The sequence below is a fragment of the Ctenopharyngodon idella genome, chromosome 10, assembly GCF_019924925.1.
Source record: "Ctenopharyngodon idella isolate HZGC_01 chromosome 10, HZGC01, whole genome shotgun sequence".
NCBI lineage: Eukaryota > Metazoa > Chordata > Actinopteri > Cypriniformes > Xenocyprididae > Ctenopharyngodon > Ctenopharyngodon idella.
This window is the reverse complement of record NC_067229.1, coordinates 6,188,924-6,211,291: the sequence shown is the minus strand read 5'-3', so window position 1 is coordinate 6,211,291 and position 22,368 is coordinate 6,188,924. Positions and strand designations below refer to the sequence as shown.

The 22,368-nt window shown below is 35.8% G+C and overlaps 1 protein-coding gene across 1 annotated transcript; it reads right to left on the bottom strand.

Annotated features, from left to right (window-relative positions):
* Nucleotides 1-778: 778 nt before the first annotated feature.
* Nucleotides 779-11,896, bottom strand: LOC127520223 (uncharacterized). The gene is made up of 4 exons (XM_051908165.1): nucleotides 11,665-11,896; nucleotides 11,128-11,460; nucleotides 1,300-1,587; nucleotides 779-960 (listed from the first exon to the last, which is right to left on the bottom strand). Exons 1-4 carry the CDS (start codon nucleotides 11,771-11,773, stop codon nucleotides 779-781), a joined length of 912 nt encoding a protein of 303 aa, XP_051764125.1. The 5' UTR covers nucleotides 11,774-11,896.
* Between the last annotated feature and the right edge of the window lie 10,472 nt (nucleotides 11,897-22,368).

The window sequence follows — 22,368 nt, the reverse complement described above, 5'->3', positions numbered from 1 at the left end:
TCCCATTGTGCAGACCACGCTCATGCTTGCCTCAAGTTTATCCTTCCCTGGACAACAGCTCTCCAAAAATCCAGAACCTGCATATCATCACCTCTGCTATCTGCACCCAACACAAACAAATTTTCTTGGACCACTGTGGCACCACCCCAGGGATGAATACCATCTCTTTTTAACAGATCAGGTCTGCCCCAAAAACTTCCAATTGTCTATGAACCCTATATTATTCTGTGGATACCACTTAGACAGCCAGTCATTGAATGAGGACAGTCTGCTAAGTATCTCATCAGGAAGGCGTCCAGAGCATATTAGCATATTACAATATCTGACATTGTACTTGCAAGTTCATACACCTCTTTAATGTTAATTTTAATGATCTCTGACCGGCAAAGTTTGAAATCATTAGTGCCAGCATAATCTTACCCCCTTTTTCACAGACAATGCTTAAGCTAGTCCCGGACTAAGATGCATGTTTTAACTGTTTTAGCTGAAAGTAACTTGCACTGACATTTCTGAAAATATGTCAGTGGCATTGTTTTGTCTCAAGATGCACACAGTAATTTTTTTTTCTAAGGCACGTTTATAAAAGATACTTAAATGTCCTAAATGAGCTAAGGTCTAATCCTGGCTTAGGCTAAACCCTGCCTGTGAAACCAGGCCATAGAGAATTTACTATTAGCATTAGCCAGCACTTTTAAATTTGCTTTGATGTCAGGCACTCTGGCTCCCAGCAAACATGTGATTACCAGTGCGATCAAGCCAGTTGCGGCTGAGTGTTGGCTCACTCAGCCGTGTTCTGGCAGTGGCTCACCAAAAGTGAGCCAGCTCTGGCCCAGTATTCACATAAACTCACATAAACTCCGGATCTGATGTCATAAACTGCAGCAACAGTAGCCACGCCCACCAGAGCCGAGATGACTAATCGAATCACAGCTTCAGAGAAACCACAACAGTGGACAGAGACTGAGAAACAGAAGAACACTGAATCATTAGTGTACTTGAACAAACTCTTCTGACGTGTGATGTAAAACAGGCCACTAAACAGAGAGAGTAATATTTTATGCTAATAACCTTCTTAAACAGCAACTCAATTGAATATAAAGCAAAAATTAAACCATAAATGTATTTTTAAAAACCTTTTTAATGACTAGATATCTAAAAAAAAATTCCAGAATCCATTATTAAATATATAATTAATCTGATAATTTTCATTCATTAAATCAATTTAGCAACAAAAAATGATTATGAATAAATCAGTAAATGATGCCACAAATAATCTCTAATATAATCAGTAAATAATACTTTCACATGTGTGACAGAGTTGACTGATGTTGTCCAGATGTTTGGTCTGGTTTCTGATGGGATTGTTGATCACACAGCTGTATGTGTTTTTATCCTGATATTCCACCTCCAGAGGTAGAGAGAGACTGAAGCTGAGATCAGACACACTGATGCTGGACAATAAACTGTTTCCTTTGTACCAGGAGAGAGTCACATGACTCACATTAAACACTGAACACAGCACAAAACATCTGGACTCTGATGATGAACATTGTGGGGAAGATCTAATAATGGGAATGGGCAGTGGAACTGGAAAACATGAATAACAAATAGGCTAAGTAAGAACACTGTAAAGGGTCGTGACGGCGAGTAGACAGGTTGCAAAACATGTTTTATGTCAAGTAAATTAAATATATGTATATTGTTATAATGTGAGCAAACTCAGACGTGGAAGCAGGATCCAAATGCAGATAAAGCATAAAAATTATAATAATCATAAAAATAATAATCAAAGTACACAAAGCACAGAAACTAAAGTAACTGTTAAATTTAAAGGATTTGTTGTGGAGTGGGGACTAAAATAGCTTGTAGCTATGTTTATCTGTTTTTATGATGATTGTAAACATTTAGCTTTATATAGGCTACCAGTATTTTACATTATTTCTGGATGTAATAATAAAATGCAACCTATTCACGACTTATCTTTTTTCTCTCAAAAACGCAGTTTTATATAGCGTATTTTATAACCATGCAGCAAATGTTTAAAAATATATTGAACAATTAGCCTACTTTAAAAATCACTTAAATTACTTGTTAAACCATTTAACTGATAGTAGTCTTAATCAGTCAAACTTCTTACTGTCGGTTAACGGTTACGAGCATCCCTAATAAACTGAAATAAATTAAAATAAAGTTGAAGCACTAAAATTGTAAACTGGAAATAAATAAAACTAAACTAAAACTAGAACCGAAATAAAAAATGAATTAAACCTAAATGGCAAAATTAAAAAATAAATAAAAATAAAATCACAATAGCACATAATAAAATTACTAAAACTCGACACTCAATGCTATATTGGAGTGGGGGCCTGAAACAGGTCTGTGCCCAGGGCACGACAGTGTCATAATCCGTCCTTGCCCTCAGATCTTTTCGCTTGCTAAGTTTTCCTGCTTCCAACACATGAAATTCAAGAAATGACCGTTCACTTGCTGCCTAACATATCCCACCCCTTGACAGATGCCATTATGACTGTATAATCAATGTTATTTACGTCACCTCTCAGTGGTTTTAATGTTGTGGCTGATCAGCATATGTTGGTGAATAATTTCAGTTCATATTAGGAGACAACTTATTTATATACTTTGTAAAATGTATCAAATCAATCCTTAGAAACATTGCTATTTAAGTTTTGAGTGTTTTAAGTTGTGAAGCGGGAAAGGGGGTACCAATGGGAATCTCGCATAGGGTGCCAAAATGGCCAGAAATGGCCCTCACAACAGTGGCAACAAGCAGAACGTGATTTCACCAAGTACAACATGTTCCTGGACCAACATCTTTGTTGCGAGAGAATAAATAGGGTGTTAAGTGTTAGAACTGATCTAAAGTATCTAAATATTTACCTAAATAATATATAAATATACTTTTTATATTAAAAAAGTATAGGTCATGGTATAGAATTAGAAATAGTTCTTGTCTTACGGTTTGTACATTCACAGTGCATTGCATCTTGAAGGTATGGTAAGAATAGCTTGAAAGCAGAGTAGTCAGTTTTCTGGCTGATAGAGCATCTCTTTCATGAAAAATGACTTCATTATGAATTAACTTTAATTATACATATTAAATTATATTAACGGTTTTTAAAGAGATTCAGAACTGCTACTAAACATCCAGACTCTGATCCAGAATTACAAACATTAGAAGTTTATGAACATAAAATTATAACAAGGCTCTAAGTATATTAAATATTGATGTTTTTGATGTTGTGTCAAGTGATGACATGCTGTCCATCAAGTATTATTAGTAAAACAAGTGTCCACAGTCAGTTTATTTACTAAACACAGGCAAGTTCCATGTACAGGTTTTTTTTTAAGAGCCAAATCACCAGAGCCATAAATGATGAGCTTGTTCAAAACCTTAGCAGGAAATTCTCCAAGAGCAGGTCTAAGTAATATATATCTGAAGATACACTGATACGGTATATTTTAAGCACAATTTTCAATTAAAATAATACACTGACATGTCAGTCTAAGAAAAAGCACCCAGTAATGGGAGACATGTAAAAGCAAGTATTTCTACTTAATGCACATTAAATTATTCAGTGCAGTCACAAGCTTTTTCATAGTTTTGTCCAAATGGCAACAAAGTTTGCATTCATGCTCATGCTATACATACCACATTTCGTTAATGGTTTTGTTCATGATCTGGCTGTATGAGTTCTGTCTTAATGCTATTGCAGTCTGTTGGATTCTCAGATTGTCACTTGAGAACACAGATCTGCTCTATTACATTACTGTAATACGAAAGAGAAACAATCACAAAACCAGAAAACAGAATTTAACAGTGTTGATGAGAGCTACACATGGCCAGTGGCAGGAATGATACTTCAAGAATAATGTTCAGCTCTAAAAGGCTAAAACACCTCTAAAAGGCTTCAATGTAAAAGTCTTGTAAATGTTTCAAGGCAAATAAATATAAAGTATTTAACAGTAAGTATAGGTTGAGTTGCATACACATTTACAATGATCATATCACCTCATAATGAAACTTGACTAAAGTTTGTGGTCTTCTCAATCAAGAAAACATCACAAATGTCAGGAGTCAGGACAAGAGAAATGTATAATTCTGAGTTATAGCAAAGTAATGAAAGCACCTTGTTGAATTTTGACCAAAAAGAATTACTATAAAAACAATGAAATCATTAAAACAATAGATACAGAGTTGAAAAATATTAACAATGAAGACAATCTTTACAGTTGCAGAAAAATGAAATATTTTTTTTTACCACCAGGGGGCATCCTCAAACAAAAGGTCTTGCTTTTGCTTTCTGAATGATTCAAAGCTTTCATAAAACAGTTTTCTCTGTTGGTTGTTAGTCACTGGTAGAGCTGCAGAACTTTCAAGCACTGGTCATTGATCGTCCACTGAGTCTCGATATAAATGGGATATATTTCAGTCTGTTCCTCACACAAAGCTAGCACATGGCTTCAGACGACTCGAATATAGCACACAAATCATATGGACTACAGCTATGGAACGTTTATGGTGTTTTTATAGTGCTTATTTGTTCTTTTTTGGAGCTTGACAGCAGGGTGACTATGAACTGTTGCTGTATGGGAATGTGTTTGGATGAAAAATTTCTATAAATCAAATACTATATAAAAAAACCAAACAAACAAAATGTTTAAATGTTTTCTTTGTGCACGAATCCTGAAAGAACACACAGAATGATCCACCAATGCATACAGACACAAATATTAATAATTGTTTCTCCATTAGCTCTATGAGCAGGCAGGCACTGATACAGTGCACACAGTAATACTGTATCTCACCATATTGTGTATACAATATTGCTGTACCTGTAGGAAACTTAGAAGCAAAGACCAGGAGACTTGGTGTACCTTCAGCAGGATTCTTTATTGACTGTTCTGACATTCTGACATTGGCTGTTCTTAGAGAGAGACATGAATCAATGTACCCCGCTAGAAATTTTACGTTCCCAGAACATTCTCAGAACGTCCCCACTGGTGTTAAGGACGTTGCCTAGTAACGTTCAGAGACGGTCACGATGTGGAGTTCTTTTAAGGGTTGGGGGACGTTATTTGGTGAACCTTCAGGGAACATTCAGGACGTTCTGGGAATGTTTAGGGGACTATTACTATAGGACGTTCTGATGTAAAATGTCCTCTTTGTAAAGTTCTCACGCGCCCATAAATTAACCAAAATAGAACGTCCCCCTAAACTTATTTCGGGAATGTTATTAAATGACCAACAGAGGACTGCGTGGGAATGTTCTGTTAATGTCCCAAATATCCTCTTTTTAACGTTCTTACGTGACCATAGAATAACCAAAATGGAACATCCCCCTAAAGTCATATAAGGAACTGAACTGCAGCACTTTCATTACCAAAAGAGGACGTTTTAGGAACGTCCCTAATGTCTTGTAAAGGTTCGGAATTTTTGTCACCTTTAGAGAACTTTTAGGGAACGTTGCGCAAGGTCCCGAGAACGTTGCCTTCTACATGGGTATATTGTATATCGGTGAATGAGTTTTAGCTTATTTTTGTGCTCATTTTTGTCCTTATTGTGTCTACATGCAAATTTATCTTTGTTTGTTAGATGGCTTCTTTCAAATATCAGTTGAATATCAGTGAAATATCAAATTCATTTTAGCTGAATTCTGTCTTCATCTCCTGTATTAGACTGACTGAAAAAAACAAACACGCAAACAAAAAAGACAAAATGTAATATTGGTTTGAACAGAGTCTCATATGGCGACGCTGGAGTATATCACTTCCTCTGTCCCGTTAGCTTTCTGCAAGACAACATGAAACAAAGGTGAGAAACTACAAGGAGTATCTCAGCTGAACACATTTCAGGAGAACAGCTGTGTGACTAGCAAACATCAAAATTAAATCAGATCATGTAGTGGAAATATACTTGAATGCAGGTTAAAAAAAGACTCAGAGTTAACCTTGCCCAAGCTCTAGCAGTCTCAGCAAACATCTCAATAAGCTAAAGACCTTCAGGACTGTTAATGTTCTTAATGTTATTTTGAATATCACAAGCATATAGGCTACATTTGTTTTTGCCATTTTTGAGCTTGACGGCATCATACTGAAAAGTGTGTCCTGGATATTCTTTAAAAAATTCTCATTTTGTGTTCTCCCGAAAGAAAGAAAGATACAGGTTTGGAACAACATGAGGCTGAGTAAATGATGACAGATATTTTTTTGTGTGTGTGTGTGTGTGAACTAAGCCTCTAAATATTGCTTTCTTGGTCTGATGTGAGGATGCACGTGCTGATAGATGGTGTTTCATGAAAATTGTACCTTTTTTTGTTCATTTTGTCTAAAGAATCCTGTTTCAGCATATTGTACCTCTTCCTCTTCTGACTGGGCTGTTGGCTCTGTATTCACACATGGCTCAAAAACCTTTCCTAAGTGTCAGAGTTTGAATAGGGTTAACTTCTCAACTGACATCAATTATAAGAACTAAATGCTAAAGTATTAATACATTTCCTCTTGGTTTAATGAAGCTGAAGATATGTCTTACCTTTTTGTACTGCTCTTTTGTACTTCCTGTAGAGAAAGTATGTCACACCCGCGAGAACAACCAGAACTACAGCAGGAATTAATGCTGCAAGGAATTTATTTGCTGGAGGAGATCCTAAAATGGAAAGGAAGCAATTAATTTTGGCCTTATACATCAACAGTGCCTTTATAGACCTTGAACAATAGAAATGGTTACAGAATAGCAATGATACAGAGACAGAAAATATCTATTTGATGTAACAGAGCAATTCGGTAAATAGACACTGATTACTGTTGACGTACCTGGACATGTGTGACAGAGTTGAGTGATGTTGAGATGTTTTGTCAAGTTACTGATGGGATTGTCGATCACACAGCTGTAGGTGTTGTTATCCTGATATTCCACCTCCAGAGGTAGAGAGAGACTGATGCTGAGATCAGACACACTGATGCTGGACAATAAACTGTTTCCTTTGTACCAGGAGAGAGTCACATGACCCACATTCAGCACTGAACACACCAATGAACAAATCTGGCTTGAAGATCTTTCTGATGAAGAGTCACTGGTGATGACAGGAATGGGAAGATGAGCTGGAAAATATTAAATAAAAACTAAAATATTATTTAAAGATCAAGTGAGACATCTTTAAAGATTCTCAAACATGCAGGCCAACATACTTCAATAAATATATTGTCAAAAACAAATGAATGCAGCAGCTTTTGAATTACATCTGAGCTGCAGCTCAACATAAAGACTCTGCCTTAGGTCTGATATCTATTTTTGTTTTTATCAGCTATACTCCTTAAGAAATTAAAATTAGGATTAATATAAGATGAAGGGGGAAAAATCCCCCTTTACGTCTACTGGTGCATTAAATATGTAACAAACAGTGATGGTGCCATTGCTATCTGTGCATACTGAATTTTCGAATGGTCTTGCTTCTAATTGTGGTTGGTGTTTTTCATATCAACTTCTCAGTCTAAACTGCATATTACTATTTATTTCTCTTTTTCTCTAAATGTGGGTTTGCAGCTTTTCTAACTATCATTGTACAGTACCTAAAACATCAATACTATTCTTCTATTATTTCCTTTAGGAAGTGCAAAAGCACATTAGACCAAGAGCAATTTATTTATAAACTAGGTGTAGAATATAAGTTTCAATCTCAATTTAGTCATAAAATGCTTATGAATCATGGATGAATCAGGGGAAAAAAGTTTTATTTTAAAAAACCGTATGACTTGAAAAGTTTTATTTTAAAAAACCGTATGACTAGTAAGTCAAAGCTCAAATCACAGTCTGTGTTCTACCCACTTAATTGATAGAAATTTGAGTGTAGTACAGTCTATAGAAACTGTGTCTATTCCCCGAATAGTGAGGTTTAACAATAAAAATAAAGGATCTAGAAAAAATCTGATCGTGATCAAACCAGAAATTCGCAAAATTACTGAACAAAAACAATTTCTAAAGCTAGGGCTACTAAACATTAGATCACTGACACCTACGGCGGTTATTATAAATGAAATGATTACAGATAATGGTCCCGATGTAATTTGCCTTACTGAAACATGGCTTAAACCAAATGATTATTTCGGTCTTAATGAGTCTTGTCCACCTGGCTACTGTTATAAAAATAAATGCCGTCCGGTTGGCCGTGGTGGTGGTGTTGCAACAATCTATAGAGATATTCTTAATGTTACTCAGAAAACAAAATACAGGTTTAATTCATTTGAAATTCTCGTGCTAAATGTTACACTCTCAGATATAAGTAAAAAGTCGCTACTATCTCTTGCTTTGGCTACCATTTATAGACCTCCAGGGCCTTATGTTGATTTCCTAAAAGAGTTTGCGGACTTTCTCTCAGACCTATTGGTCAACGTTGATAAAGCGCTGATTGTTGGAGATTTTAACATTCATGTAGACAATACAAATGATGCGTTAGGGGCTAAGTTTATAGATTTACTAAACTCCTTTGGGGTCAAACAAAACGTCACTGGACCCACTCACCATCTTAATCATACACTAGATTTAATTATATCACATGGAATCAATCCTACTGATATAGAAATTCTACCGCAAAGTGATGATATCACTGATCATTACCTTGTAACATGCGTACTGCATACTGCTGATATTTGTCAAATTGTGCCGCGATATCGACTAGGTAGAACAATTCTCACGACAACTATAGATAAATTCACAAATAAACTGCCTGATCTGTCTCAGCTGCTCATTGTACCTAAACACACAAAGCATTAGATACTGTTGCACTGATGAGATTAAAAAAGGTTAGAGAGAAAAATACTGTACCATGGTACAACAGTATTACTCATGCTATCAAAAGAGAAACTCGTAATCTAGAACGCAAATGGAGACAAACTCATTTGGAAGTCTTCAGAATCGCGTGGAAAGACAGCTCGTCCCGTTATAGAAAGACTCTAAATGCAGCCAGGGCCGAGCGTCTCCGCAAACTTAAATAACCAAAACAATCCAAGGTTCTTATTTAGTACAGTGGCTAGATTAACAAATAAACAGACATCACCAGAACAAAACATTTCATTACAGTTTAGTAGTAATGACTTTATAAATTTCTTTACTGAGAAAATTGAAAGCATCAGAAATACAATTGTAACCTTTGACAGAGTTTTATGATTCAGCCTCAAGAATATTATCACCCCTCAAGAATAGTTTCAGTGCTTTACAACTATAGGACAGGAAGAGCTAAATAAACTTATCACTGCATCTAAACCAACAACATGTTTATTATATCCAATACCCACTAAATTACTGAAAGAATTGTTACCTGTAGCAAAGAGCCTCTTCTCAATATTATTAACTCGTCTTTATCTCTAGGTCATGTCCCAAGACCGTTTCAAGCTAGCAGTTATTAAGCCCCTCATTAAGAAACCACAATTACATCCAAATGTATTGGCAAATTACAGACCCATTTCAAATCTTCCATTTATATCTAAAATACTAGAAAAAGTGGTGTCGGTCCAATTGTGCTCCTTCTTGCAAAAAACGCTATCTATGAAAAATTTCAGTCAGGATTCAGGCCTCATCATAGCACAGAAACTGTGCTCGTTAAAATGACAAATGACTTACTTCTAGCTTCTGACCAAGGCTGTATCTCAATACTAGTGCTACTTGATCTCAGTGCTGCGTTCGACACTATAGATCATAAAATACTCCTAGATCGACTACAGAATTACACTGGTATTCAGGGACAGGCATTACGGTGGTTTAGGTCGTATCTATCAGACCGTCACAATTTTGTTTATTTAAACAGGGAAAAATCTAAGATAACGATAGTAAATTATGGAGTGCCGCAAGGATCTGTGTTAGGCCCTCTGCTATTTTCAATATACATGCTGCCACTCGGTAATATTATAAGAAGACATAGAATTTGTTTCCACTGCTATGCCGATGATACTCAGTTATATATTTCAACACAACCAGATGAAATCTCTAAATTATCCAATCTGACAGAGTGTGTTAAAGAAGTAAAACAGTGGATGACTAGTAATTTTCTTCTATTAAATTCAGATAAGACTGAAGTATTACTTATTGGGCCAAAAACCTGTACACAGAATCTCTCAGACTACAATCTGCATTTAGAAGGATGTACTGTTACTCCATCCTCGACAGTTAAAGACCTGGGTGTTATATTAGACAGCAACTTGTCCTTCGAAAATCATATTTCATATGTTACAAAAACAGCCTTCTTCCACCTCAGAAACATTGCTAAGATACAGAATATGTTATCTATTTCTGATGCAGAAAAATTAGTTCATGCTTTCATGACGTCTAGACTAGATTACTGTAATGCATTACTAGCTGGTTGCCTTGCTTCCTCAATAAACAAGCTACAATTAGTACAAAATGCAGCTGCTAGAGTTCTTACCAGGTCAAGAAAATATGATCATATAACACCAATTTTATCATCTCTACACTGGTTACCTATTAAGTTCCATATCAATTATAAAGTACTGCTAATGACCTACAAGGCTCTAAATGGTTTAGCTCCTGTGTACTTAACCGATCTTCTATCGCCCTACAATCCTTCACGCTCTTTAAGATCACAACACTCTGGACTTCTGGTTGTACCTAGGATAGCTAAGTCCTCTAAAGGAGGGAGAGCGTTTTCACAATTGGCTCCTAAACTCTGGAATAGCCTTCCTGATAATGTTCGGGGCTCAGACTCGCTCACCCAGTTTAAATCTAGATTAAAGACGCATCTCTTTACCCAAGCATTCACATAATCCATCTCATATCAGATCAATTGCACATGACTATCTTTGCTTAATGTTATAAACAGCAGCTACGCTAATTATTCTCCATTTGCTTTTCCGTTTTACCTCGGGACGCCCGTCCCGAGGTGACTAGAGAGTACATCAGTTTCAGTTTGGATCCAGCCTCTTAAGAAGACCTCAGATAACCAACACTTTTGAAGAGACGGCACCAACTCCTGCGAGGACTACAGAAGATGCAACATCTGGATCAACATGCACATTCAGAAATTCTATATATCCTAATTATTGTTAATATGTATTTTTGAGAATCACTACAGTCTAGATGATCATGAATCATTTACTCACCGTAGACAGTAACATTGAATCTCTTGTATGAAGTTCCTCTGTTGCTGATGATCTGTAGTTTATAAAGTCCAGTGTGTTCAGATCTGATGTTTCTGATGGTCAGAGATCCAGTTTGACTGTCCATCTGAAGTCTGTCTCTGAATGTCTCACTATTAAATAATTTGATGTTCTGGGTATATATATCAGCTATACGAGTCTCTCGAGGTCCAAACATCCACAGTATCTGATCATCTCTCTGTATTTCAGTAAGATCAGTGTTTAGAGTGACAGAATCTCCCTCAGTCACTGACACTGACACTGACTTCACTTCATCTGAATAAACACCAGACACACCTGAAACACAAGCAGAAAGACACAGCATAAAAACCTGTTTCAGATCAAACAGGATGTTAGTGAGAAAGATGCTAACAATCGTGTTCAAATGCCAGATGGAAAATACATGAAAGTAGTTTTAACTTTTTATTCTAACAGTTTTTAGTTTACTAACCCCAACAGACAAACATGTTCATAATTCATAAAAGGGTGTTTAGCACGTACCATTCATGATCAATACACAAAGACAGAATAAAGTTGTGCTGTGAATCATTTTCCGTTTATCAAATGTCCTCTCATATATAATTTCCACATGGTGCAATTCAATGATCATCAGGTCCGCTTATAAACAGAATCATTTTCATTCTCAGATGAAGTTCACATGCTCCATATCTTCACCGACAAAAACCCCCAAAACAAAACATCCACAAAGAAGAATTAAAAGCGTTTACAAGCGAGGAATAGTCCAAGGGTGTGAAGACAGCTTGATATTTGAGAAGATCTACAGGTTTACATTACACACTCTTGCTCCCTCCCTCCCTCCCTCCCTCCCTCAGTTCAGTTTTTTTTCACAGTTTAAATCCAGCATAGTTTTTATATATCGAAAGAATGCTATATATTTTGTTATATAAGCTATTTAGATATTTCCCCTTGTAAAGTCTTCTTCTTCAAAGTAGTTTTTTAGCAAAACTTTCTAATTTCCTTTTTTCCCCCACAGAAATACCACTAATACTAATATAATAAAACTATAATATTTTTATTATATGTGTCCTATTTAAACAGCAATCTAGCTGTCTAATCTTGAAATCTAGCTGTTTAAATGGCCATTTTGCAAGTAATTTTATTTTACTAGTTTACCAAGTAATATATGATTAATTTTGCTTTTACATTAAACCAACATGCTTTAATGAACCAAGCTAAAGAAACCCTTCAATTTTGACTGACACATATTTAAAGAAATTTATACATAGCATATTTACATAAATGTTGACTTGAACAGATATAATCCAGCAACAAAATATTAATGATCATTTCTATATTATATATGGGCACATATTCTTCAAAAGATAGATTTGCAGTGTGTTATTGTGCTTTGCAATAATTAGTTTATTTTCTCTAATGCCTGGTTTTGGTTGAGTTGTGTGCCACTCCCCAGTGTCAGGTCTAAAGTCAAGCACATTACTATCTGGAAATACAGTCTTCCATGCAGTGTGCTCTGTTGTATACTGCATATTTTGGCAAATATAATAGGTCATCAATAGGTATACAGCAGAAAAAGAGTCGAATGTTGGTATGCTATTCCAAACAGCCAATGTACAACACCTAGACCACTCAGAAGAGAAGCAGTAACTGTTCTTCTCAGGGTTTTTTCTTTTGAAACATTGGGTTCTGGCCACCATTTCCTTTACAGCTAAGAACCAGCATCCTTTTCAACGTTCTCTTCAGATTAAGGCTGTACAGTGATGTATCTAAAGTACATCAATCTTGGCAGGATTAAAGAAGATTTTTTATAATTTTAGATAATGGATAACTTTAGCAAACTCTGGCAGATTTGGGTCACATGGCCATCAGACCATGCTGCACAAAACCTGATCAAATTGATATTCAAAATCTAGTTTATAAACATTTATGTGGTTGCAGCTGTGAACGGTGGTGAGAACCATACTGAATGTCCTGAATGATAAATTTTGCTCTTTATATTCTGTCTCAGTACAGTCTTTGTTCTCAGTCATGACTATTCAAGGCCAGGATCAGACAACATGATCATTCAATGGGACTTTTATTTCTTTTGTCCTGGGAGCAAAGTATCAGTTACTTCCCTTTCAGACCAGCAGGTTCATCATCAACAAGCTTTTGCTGTAATGTGAAGGATCACCAATATATTATGAAATGTTTTTAAGTAGTAAAGCCGCTTTTGTAGAGCTACCAAACATAATAATGTTTTTAAGAATTCCATTGGGTTGCACATATTCAGTCAAACTCTTCTGGAGGTGAAACAAGTCGAAACCAAAATGGCCGCTTCAAAAATGTGAAATGGCTCCTCAATGTTGCATGAAGGATGAAGATAGTTTACTGTAAACCTGATTTCCAGTTCATTAACGTCAATGATCTAATCTTGTACCTGCATAATGACAATGGGCTGAATCTTGGATTAGTATTAAATTAGTGTTAGTATACAAAACTTAACTCTGTGACAGGTTCTCACAACATTTGTTTCCATTGAAGCATGGAGCTCTGGTAAGGGGGTTTCACGTGGGCAGAAGCAGCCCTTCACCCACTTGTTGCGGGCACATATAGACACACCAACACACAAACAAAAACATGCATTCTCATGTGTCCAAAACGCCCATGCACCTGCAGCTGCATTCAAACAACACAAAACCACATGTACCTTCAATGACCGCAGGTATCATTCTGACTCTGATGAGCTGCTAGTAAAAGCACAAAGCATCTCATGTTCATTCTGCAATGAAAAAGAGGCCTTGTGCACAACAGCTTCAATGCAAAAGCATCAAGACTTAAAGGGATAGTTCACCCAAAAATGAAAACTACCCCATGATTTACTCACCCTCAAGCCATCCTAGGTGTATATGACTTTCTTCTTTCAGGTGAATAAAAAAAGAGTTATAATAAATAATGTCCTGGCTCTTCTATGCTTTATAATGGCAGTAAATATAGGATGAGATTTTGAAGCCCAAAAAAGTGCAACCATCCATCCTAAAAGATATCCACGGCTCTGGGGGGGTTAATAAAGGCCTTCTGAAGTGTGATGCAGTTGTGTAAGAAAAATATAAATATTTAAAACTTTAAAAATTAAAATAACTAGCTTCCAGCAGACAGCTGTATACGCATGTTGACTTACAGCAAAAGAGTAACTCCTGATGCGATGTATAGGAGTATCAAACTCAAGCTTCTCTTATATTGAAATCCTCTGACATTTCTCTTTAAAGTTCTCATTTTAGACTTCTAATTAGTGACTGGTGTTTTGTTTTGCTCTCTCCTCTATGCTTCCGCGTTCATCAATGTGTCATGCGTTGAGTCAGAGTTCACTCTTTTGCCGTAAATCAATGTGTATGGCCATCTGTCGAAAACTGGTTATTGTGGTTATCTTTTATGATGGAGGATTGCACTTTTTTGGGCTTCAAAATCTCATTCTCTATTTACTGCCATTATAAAACTTGAAAAAGCCAGGACATTATTTAATATAACTCTGATTGTATACGTCTGAAAGAAGAAAGTAATATACACCTAGGGTGGCTTGAGGGTAAATCATGGGGTAGTTTTCGTTTTTGGGTGAGCTATTCCTTTAAGAAAGTTTGTGATAAGCATGTCAAAGAATTTTAATAATATTTTCATACTCGTTATAGATAATGCTGAGAACATTTAAAGTTCATAACTGTTCTGCCCTTGAGAGGTTTTGTTTTGCATCTTCTACTGGCAGTGGATGGTTTTCTCCATGAGATTGTTGGCTAATTTATTTCAGAATTATCAAATATTGTTAGATTAATCCAATTCAAACATTATTTTTAAGTTTCAGGTTTCTTTATGATCTGTTTAGCCTGGTTGCTGGTTGCTGTTAAAGTTGTACTCTAATACAGTTAAAATGTAAAATCATAATATAATGCTTATCAACACTGTTAGACCTTGCCAGGCTTTTTTACAGTAAAATACTGGCAACACTGTTGCCAGTAATTTACTGTTGATTGTACAGTTATTTACTGTAATCTACAGTATGTTACTGTAAAGATACCATGCACTAAATTAAAACTTGTTATCTCATTTCATTTGCAGAAACCAACTGCCTCAAATTGTCTGACTGCCATTTAAATTTATGAATTAATATTTATTATATGCTAATAATGTGAGCATGTTATTACTATGAACATATTTCATTAGAGTTAACTAAACACATTTTAAATAAAGAGATTTTCACTTCATCGGCAACTACACAGTCATTATCTGTTAAATAAAACAACATGCAGCATATCATCAGTACTCCTTGTTCTTCTCCTGAACCTAAGCACAGGCTCTACTCTTCAGCACAACGGTGACCCACAAAACTCAATTTTACAGTAAACTACTGCCAACACTGTTTTTTTTAACTTACAGTTTGTTACTGTTAAAATACATTTTGTGGGTGTGTCTTTTTATCTTACACCTTTAACCCTTTCAACCCCACAGGAACATCATCTAGTGTCCAAACTACAGAGTAAAAGTAACATTGACACAGTGTTGCAGTGAGATAATTAAGTTAATATGTAAGTGATGATTGAGCATTAATGATGAACACCTGCTGTTAACAAGCAGAACCACTGAAAAGATGAACAAGAACGGAAAAAATACAAGCAGAAACACAAGAACTACAACTGTCTTCCAGCCATTACACACTATTACACGTATTACTGATCAGTTTAACTTTTTTTTCTACAGAAGACCTTATTGAGAATTAACAGAAGTTTAGATGTTGCTGTTTTATTGAAAATGTTTGGTTTGATGTCACCATTGACGAGATCAGTGTTTGCTTTAGTTGAGCTCTTGACCCATGACCTTTTATACATCAATTTTTTTTTTTTTTTTTTTTTTTGCCTGCTTAGGCTATTTTTGCAAGCCAATTTTGTTATAGCAGAAACAAACGTGAAGAAGAAAAAAGCTATTGAGTGTTGATAGTTATGTATTGATGAAAATATAACCATCACATAGTCTTTTGATTCACTGAATTCATACTGTGTTTTATCCCTTGTTACATTATTAACCAGAGGTGGAAAGTCCAGGGGTTAGAAAGTAAAAGTCCTGCCATATTTTTATTCAACCCACTGAAGCAGTATTAAATTAATTGAGTGATGATGGACCATTATTGAAGACACCTGATGTTAACAAGCAGAATCACCAAAGAAGAAAAAACAAAGTGTTTGCTTTAGTTGAGCTCTTGACCCTTGACTTTTTAATATTACATTTTGGTTGGCTGTTGTAACTGAAGTTCAATAGCTAGACAAGCAAAGAGAACAGCTGATCAGGTGGTGTTGGTTATGTTTTCACATAATCATTATTTGATGTGAGTCACTGGACTCATTTAGAGCCCAATCTCTGAGTTAGATTTACATTATTGATTACAGCAGCACTGTGACTCTACAGCAGAAGATCAGCTTTTACAGCACAAAAGATTTTTTAAAAGTTGTTCTGATTAAAAAAAAAAAAAAAAAAAATCATTTAGAGACACAGACACCAAGAATCAGCTTGTGAATCTCAACGATGGTGAGAATAATAAAGCATGTTGCAATGCATTCTGGGTGCCACCAATCAAAATTCATCCATGGCTCCCATCATGCATTGCTGCATGAATAAATTATGAGCTGAATTGTCTTAGTAATTTTCTTTACTCTAACTATTTTATTTTTTGCTGTTTTTATGTGACCTTTTAGTAGCTTGTTTTCTAATGTTCAGAGTTGATCAGAATATGTTGCTTGTCACCGTTGTTGAGATTCATACGCTGATTCTTGATGTCTGTGTGTGCCTAAAAGAAAAACTCAGTCAATTTTTATTTATTTATTTATTTTATTTATTATTAGAACAGCGTTTAAGAAATTCTTTGGATTATATTGAAAAAGCTGCTCTTCTGCTGTAGAATCACAGTGCTGCTGTAATCAATAATGTGAATCTAACTCAGAGATTGGGCTCTAAATGAGTTCAGTGCTTCAGATCAAATAATGATTATGTGAAAACATAACCAACACCACCTGATCATCTTTTCACTTTGTTTGTCTGGCTGTTACAACTCAGTTACAACAGCCCAAACCAAATCTAATATTAAAAAGTCAAGGGTCAAGAGCTCAACTAAAGCAAACACTGATCCCCATGATTTTGATTTTTCTCCTTTGGTGATTCTGCTTGTTAACATCAGGTGTCTTCAAAAATGGTCAATCATCACTCAATTAATTTCTCATTAACTTTAACACCAGCTTCAATGGGTGGAATAAAAATATGGCAGGACTTTTACTTTTTGATCTCTGGACTTTTCACCTCTGTTATTAACAGACTAGGACTTTACATTATCACCACTGCGAAACTACAGCAAGAGTTCCAACAATTAGCTAAAAAGAGCTTATTTTTAAAACACAATGCACAAAAAACAACTGCAGCATTATTTAGACACACACAGATATCAAAAATCAGCACATCAATCTCAACAATGGTGGCAATAAAAAAGGACCATTGAGATGCATAATTTATTCATGCTGCAGTGCATGCTGAGAGTTTTGTACTATGCTGGCACCCAGCATGCATTGCAACATTAAACTTTTGGATGTCACCATTGTTGAGATTCATATTCTGATTGTTGATGTCTCTGCTGTCCAAGTTACACAGGCGCTCAAAATGTTTTATGTGCTACATGGTTTATATATTCTCCTAAATAACTGAAACATTGTCACTGAATTTTAAATAACTGAAACACTGGTTGTTACACTATTGATTTACAAACACAGTATAATCAATAAACATAAAATGCACACTAAATCAAAAAGTAGACACAGAAAGAGATCAGTGAATTAGATAAGACCAAGATGATTACGACACCATCAAAACAGACAAAATCACCTGATCAACTTCATGTTGGCTTTTTCCTGCCATAACGTATGTTTTATAAACATTCAGTTACAGCAGCCAGAGAAAACTAATGTTAAAGAGTCAAGAGTCCAACTAAAGCAGACACTGGTCACCACGATGGTGACTGCAAACTTCAATACATTTTTATTTTCAATAAAACATCAACATCCAAATCTGTTAATTCTCAACAAGATCTTCTGTACATGTATGAAAGAAATAATGTTAAACTGGTTTGTAAACTGGTTTCACACTCAGTGTGGCTGAAAGTCAGTTGTAGTTCTTGTGTTTCTGCTCGTCTCTTCTCTTTTTTCTGGTCTTGTTTCTCTGTCCTTCAGTGATTCTGCTAATCAGGTGTTCATCAGTGTCTGAATTCACTCACTTTTTTTAATTAACTCTGTCAAGTGTACTATATTAGTGAACTAATGTAGGGAATAGTGAATGAGGGTATAGGGTGTGATTTGGCACACAGCCTCTGAGTGTCAACTTTGAGCGCTGTTAACTCACAGTATATTCCTGTAGGCTATTTTCTCGAAAATGACAAATATTACCCAGAATGCATTGTTTCCTACAGTATATTACTGTTTTAATGGAAAATGGTTTGTTACTGTCAGAATTTGGCCATTTTTTTACGGCAAGGTTTAACAGTGAAGCTAAACAGCGACAAGAATCTCCCTGGCATCTTTCTGTCTTGTAATAATTATAATAATATACAAAATCTTCTTTTGATCCACACTGTAAAAAATAAATCTGTAAAATAACAGAAATTTTACGGACATTTCCATTAACCCTAAAACACAACGCAATGAAGTTCAAAATTCAAAATACAGGTAAAACACCTGTAAAAAATAAATACGGAAAAGTCTGTCAGATTAATACAGTACATTGTGCCCTATTTTTACGGATTTTTTAATGCATAGCATTTGCTATCAGCAGAAACAGATCAACTAGACAGATTTGATCTGTTTGTTTATGGTGTGGTCAGCTTTTTTTCTGCTCTATGTATTGTGATTGTGATCCTCTAGTCTAAATCCTGGAAAACCAGTTTCCAAAATAAACTGCTTATTGTGCCCTTTTGTAAATAACACATGCAGTTGGCCTTAATCCAGTGGGACTCTTCTTGTTCTCTTCTAATTTAATTCCTGAATCCTCCTCTTTTAATGACAATTACAACAACAAAAAAATATTTTATACTTTATACTTAAACCATATAAAAGATTTAAGAAAGGTTTAAGAAAGATTTTGTGATGTAAATCCTTACCACCGATCACTGCTGAGGGGGAGGAGCATATTTAAAGAAAAAACGAAAATTCTGTCATTAATTACTCACCCTCATGTTTTTCCACACCCATATGACCTTCGTTCATCTTCGGAACACGAATTAAAGTGCCCCTATTATGCCTTTTTAAAGTTTCCTAATATTGTTTTGGGAGTCTCCTACAACAGGTTTACATGCATGCAAGGTCAAAAAACACTTTCGTTTTCTCATAGTATAAATTTAATTTCACCTCAATGAATTTCACCTCGTAAACGATTCGTTAGAAGCAGTTCACAGAATCAGTTTCTCTAAACCCCTCCTTTCCGTGAGCCTACACTGCTCTGATTGGTCAGATGGCCCAGTCTTTTGTGATTGGTCTACTGCGCGCACTGCGCGACCATTGCTATAAGTGAATGACAGCTATCAATTCGCAAGACATTGAATACAATGTATGGACAGAAAAGATAGCATCGATTTTACCGTATCAATTCGAGCCCGACGATGAAACGTCTGAAGTAGTCGATCAACCAGAAACTGATTCGCAATCACGACTGGAGTAGGACGTTTGTCTATGGTAAGTGTCACCTTAGTTTGTGTTATTTATAAGACGTGATAGCAGCGTCACTGTTATACTTTATGTAAGTGCACCAGTGGGAACTGTATCAGAATGTCAAGAGAAGCTGAAAACCTCTAACATAAGATAAACATTTAGGCCAGATGTGTACACAGACTTTTTCATCATAACTATTAACAAAGTAAAAAATGGCTATATCATTGTTTGACATTACAATGTTTACAGAGAGAATACTTCAACTTGTTAGCGCGGACGAGCATCTTAACATATTAAAGATAGAGCTCCAAAACGCAGAGGAAAAAACAGTTTGTTTTACAGTTATGTAAGCGAACCGGGCCCACAGCTATGTTGTAAACTCCCACGTTAGCCGAGCACAAACGTGAATAGATGATAATGTATTACACTTTGTAAACAAAAGTCGTGCTCCATCCTTGATCATTACTCCAAGTAATAAGACAGACAAGCTGCATTAATCGACACATTTTTTAGACAATATTGGACCCACATCTGAATAGCAGAACTACAGGAAGGTGAGTTAGCCGGTTAGCAGGAGACATACAAAGGATGTACGTTACACAACATAACATACAAAATTGCGTAATTTTGAATGATCGCTAGAAATATAAACATCGATTATTAATCATACTTACAGGTTGAGATTCAGAGGAGCAAGCTGGTCCAAATAAACTGGGCATTGATCCATATTTTACGACCAAGCGTTTTGTGATTCCTGCGTTAAACTCCCCGAGGTTTGAGAAGCAGTCGTCAGTAAAATGACGGGAACACAACAAAAGATTGTACTGCTGTGGTATTGTTGAAAAAATTAATTTTCCCTGGCGTCTGCGTGTGCAATAAGTGGGCAGGCAATATGTTAATGTTTCGTTGTGATGTCACAACGAAACGGCTTGGGATTCGGTTTACAAACGACTCGTTTAATTGACTCTGAGTCGATTTTTTTGAGAGACAACTTTATATACAGTGCACTTTCAGATTTAAAACTTTGCAGGATGTATTCATTCACTTAGAGCTATATTACACACTACATAAAAGGTAATTTTCAAAAATCCATAATAGGGGCACTTTAAGATATTTTTGATGAATTCCGAGAGCTGTCTGACTCCTCCATAGTCAGGCCCAGAAAGGTACTAAACGCATTGTTAAATAGTCCATGTGACTACAGTGGTTCAACCTTAATTTTATGAAGTGACGAGAATACTTTTTGAGTGCAAAAACAAAACAAAAATAACGACTTTATTCAACAAGCACATGCATGCGTCGTGCTGCTCACATGAACAGCGTTTTGCGCACAAAAAGTATTCTCGTCCCTTCAAAAAATTACGGTTGAACCACTGCAGTCACATGGACTATTTTAACGATGCCTTTAGTACCTTTCTGGGCCTCGACAGTGGTAATTAAATTGCTGTCTATGGAGGAGTCAAAGAGTTCTCAGATTTCATCAAAAATATCCGAAGATGAAGGTCTTAAGGGGGTGGAATGACATAAAGGTGAGTAATTAATGACAGAATTTTCATTTTTGGGTGAACTAACCCTGTTCATCAATGTTCATCGCCTCAGATATCAATCATGGCGGATTAGACTGAATCAGGTTCCATGATGGTTCAAGGTTTGGCTGGTTAGTATCATCATTCTGGGTCATCCAGGATCATCCCCCTTTTATTAAGTTTCTATGTTGGATCCAATTTTGTGGTAAAACGTATTAACTTTTGGTTGTGCAATAAAATAATGCAAAATAAAACTGCATCAAAGAACATAGGAGACAAAGACTATCAAACTATCGATTGGATCTGATAAATAATTCTAAACTAAACCCTGTCCATGTTTGAATGCTTCACATCTTCAGCCCAAGATTTCAAATGTTGTCGAGCTGCTTTGAGGCTCCCTCTGGTGTCACTGACATGAACTCACCACTTTATACAACTCATAGTTTACACACATGAGCAAATACACACTTTTTAAATAAATGTGGGCTCAAGCTCAGTTATATATTAGTCAAACAACTGTGCATACATAATGGCAGCATCTTTAGAGCATGATATGAACTGTTTGAACTGAAGCATTTAGTAAACAGTGAAAGATTCTTCATATAACTCCTTACCATGACAAAATAATGTTTATTTGAGCGACACTGAACAACATCAACAACAAAACCCCATGCAGACTATATCTATTGTCTTGTGCTTGATGTTGTCAACACAGTTGTGGCCTTCAGACCATTGAAGACTAACTGCACTTTTAATATAATAAAGTACTTTTTAAAGCACTAAAGTACTTTTCTGCAAGTCTGGAGGAGACCAGCTTGATCCGGCTAGTTTAGATCCAAAATTCATATACTTCTGATCTGCTTTGCTGTGGATTTCTTAACATGTGGTGTAACAACCAACATTAATATGGAACAACAGAGCTAAAGGATGGAAAAGGTGCAAGATATTTACTACATCATATGAGTCTTTATCAACTTTCCCCAGCTCAATGACCA

Coding starts and splice junctions, on each gene's coding strand:
- LOC127520223 (XM_051908165.1), bottom strand. CDS start 11,773: ATGATCATTGAATTGCACCATGTGGAAATTATATATGAGAGGACATTT. Junction 1,588..11,127: donor ATTCAATGTTACTGTCTACG/GTGAGTAAATGA, acceptor CATGTTTTCCAG/TTCCACTGCCCATTCCCATT. Junction 961..1,299: donor ACTCTGTCACACATGTGAAA/GTATTATTTACT, acceptor TCTGTTTCTCAG/TCTCTGTCCACTGTTGTGGT.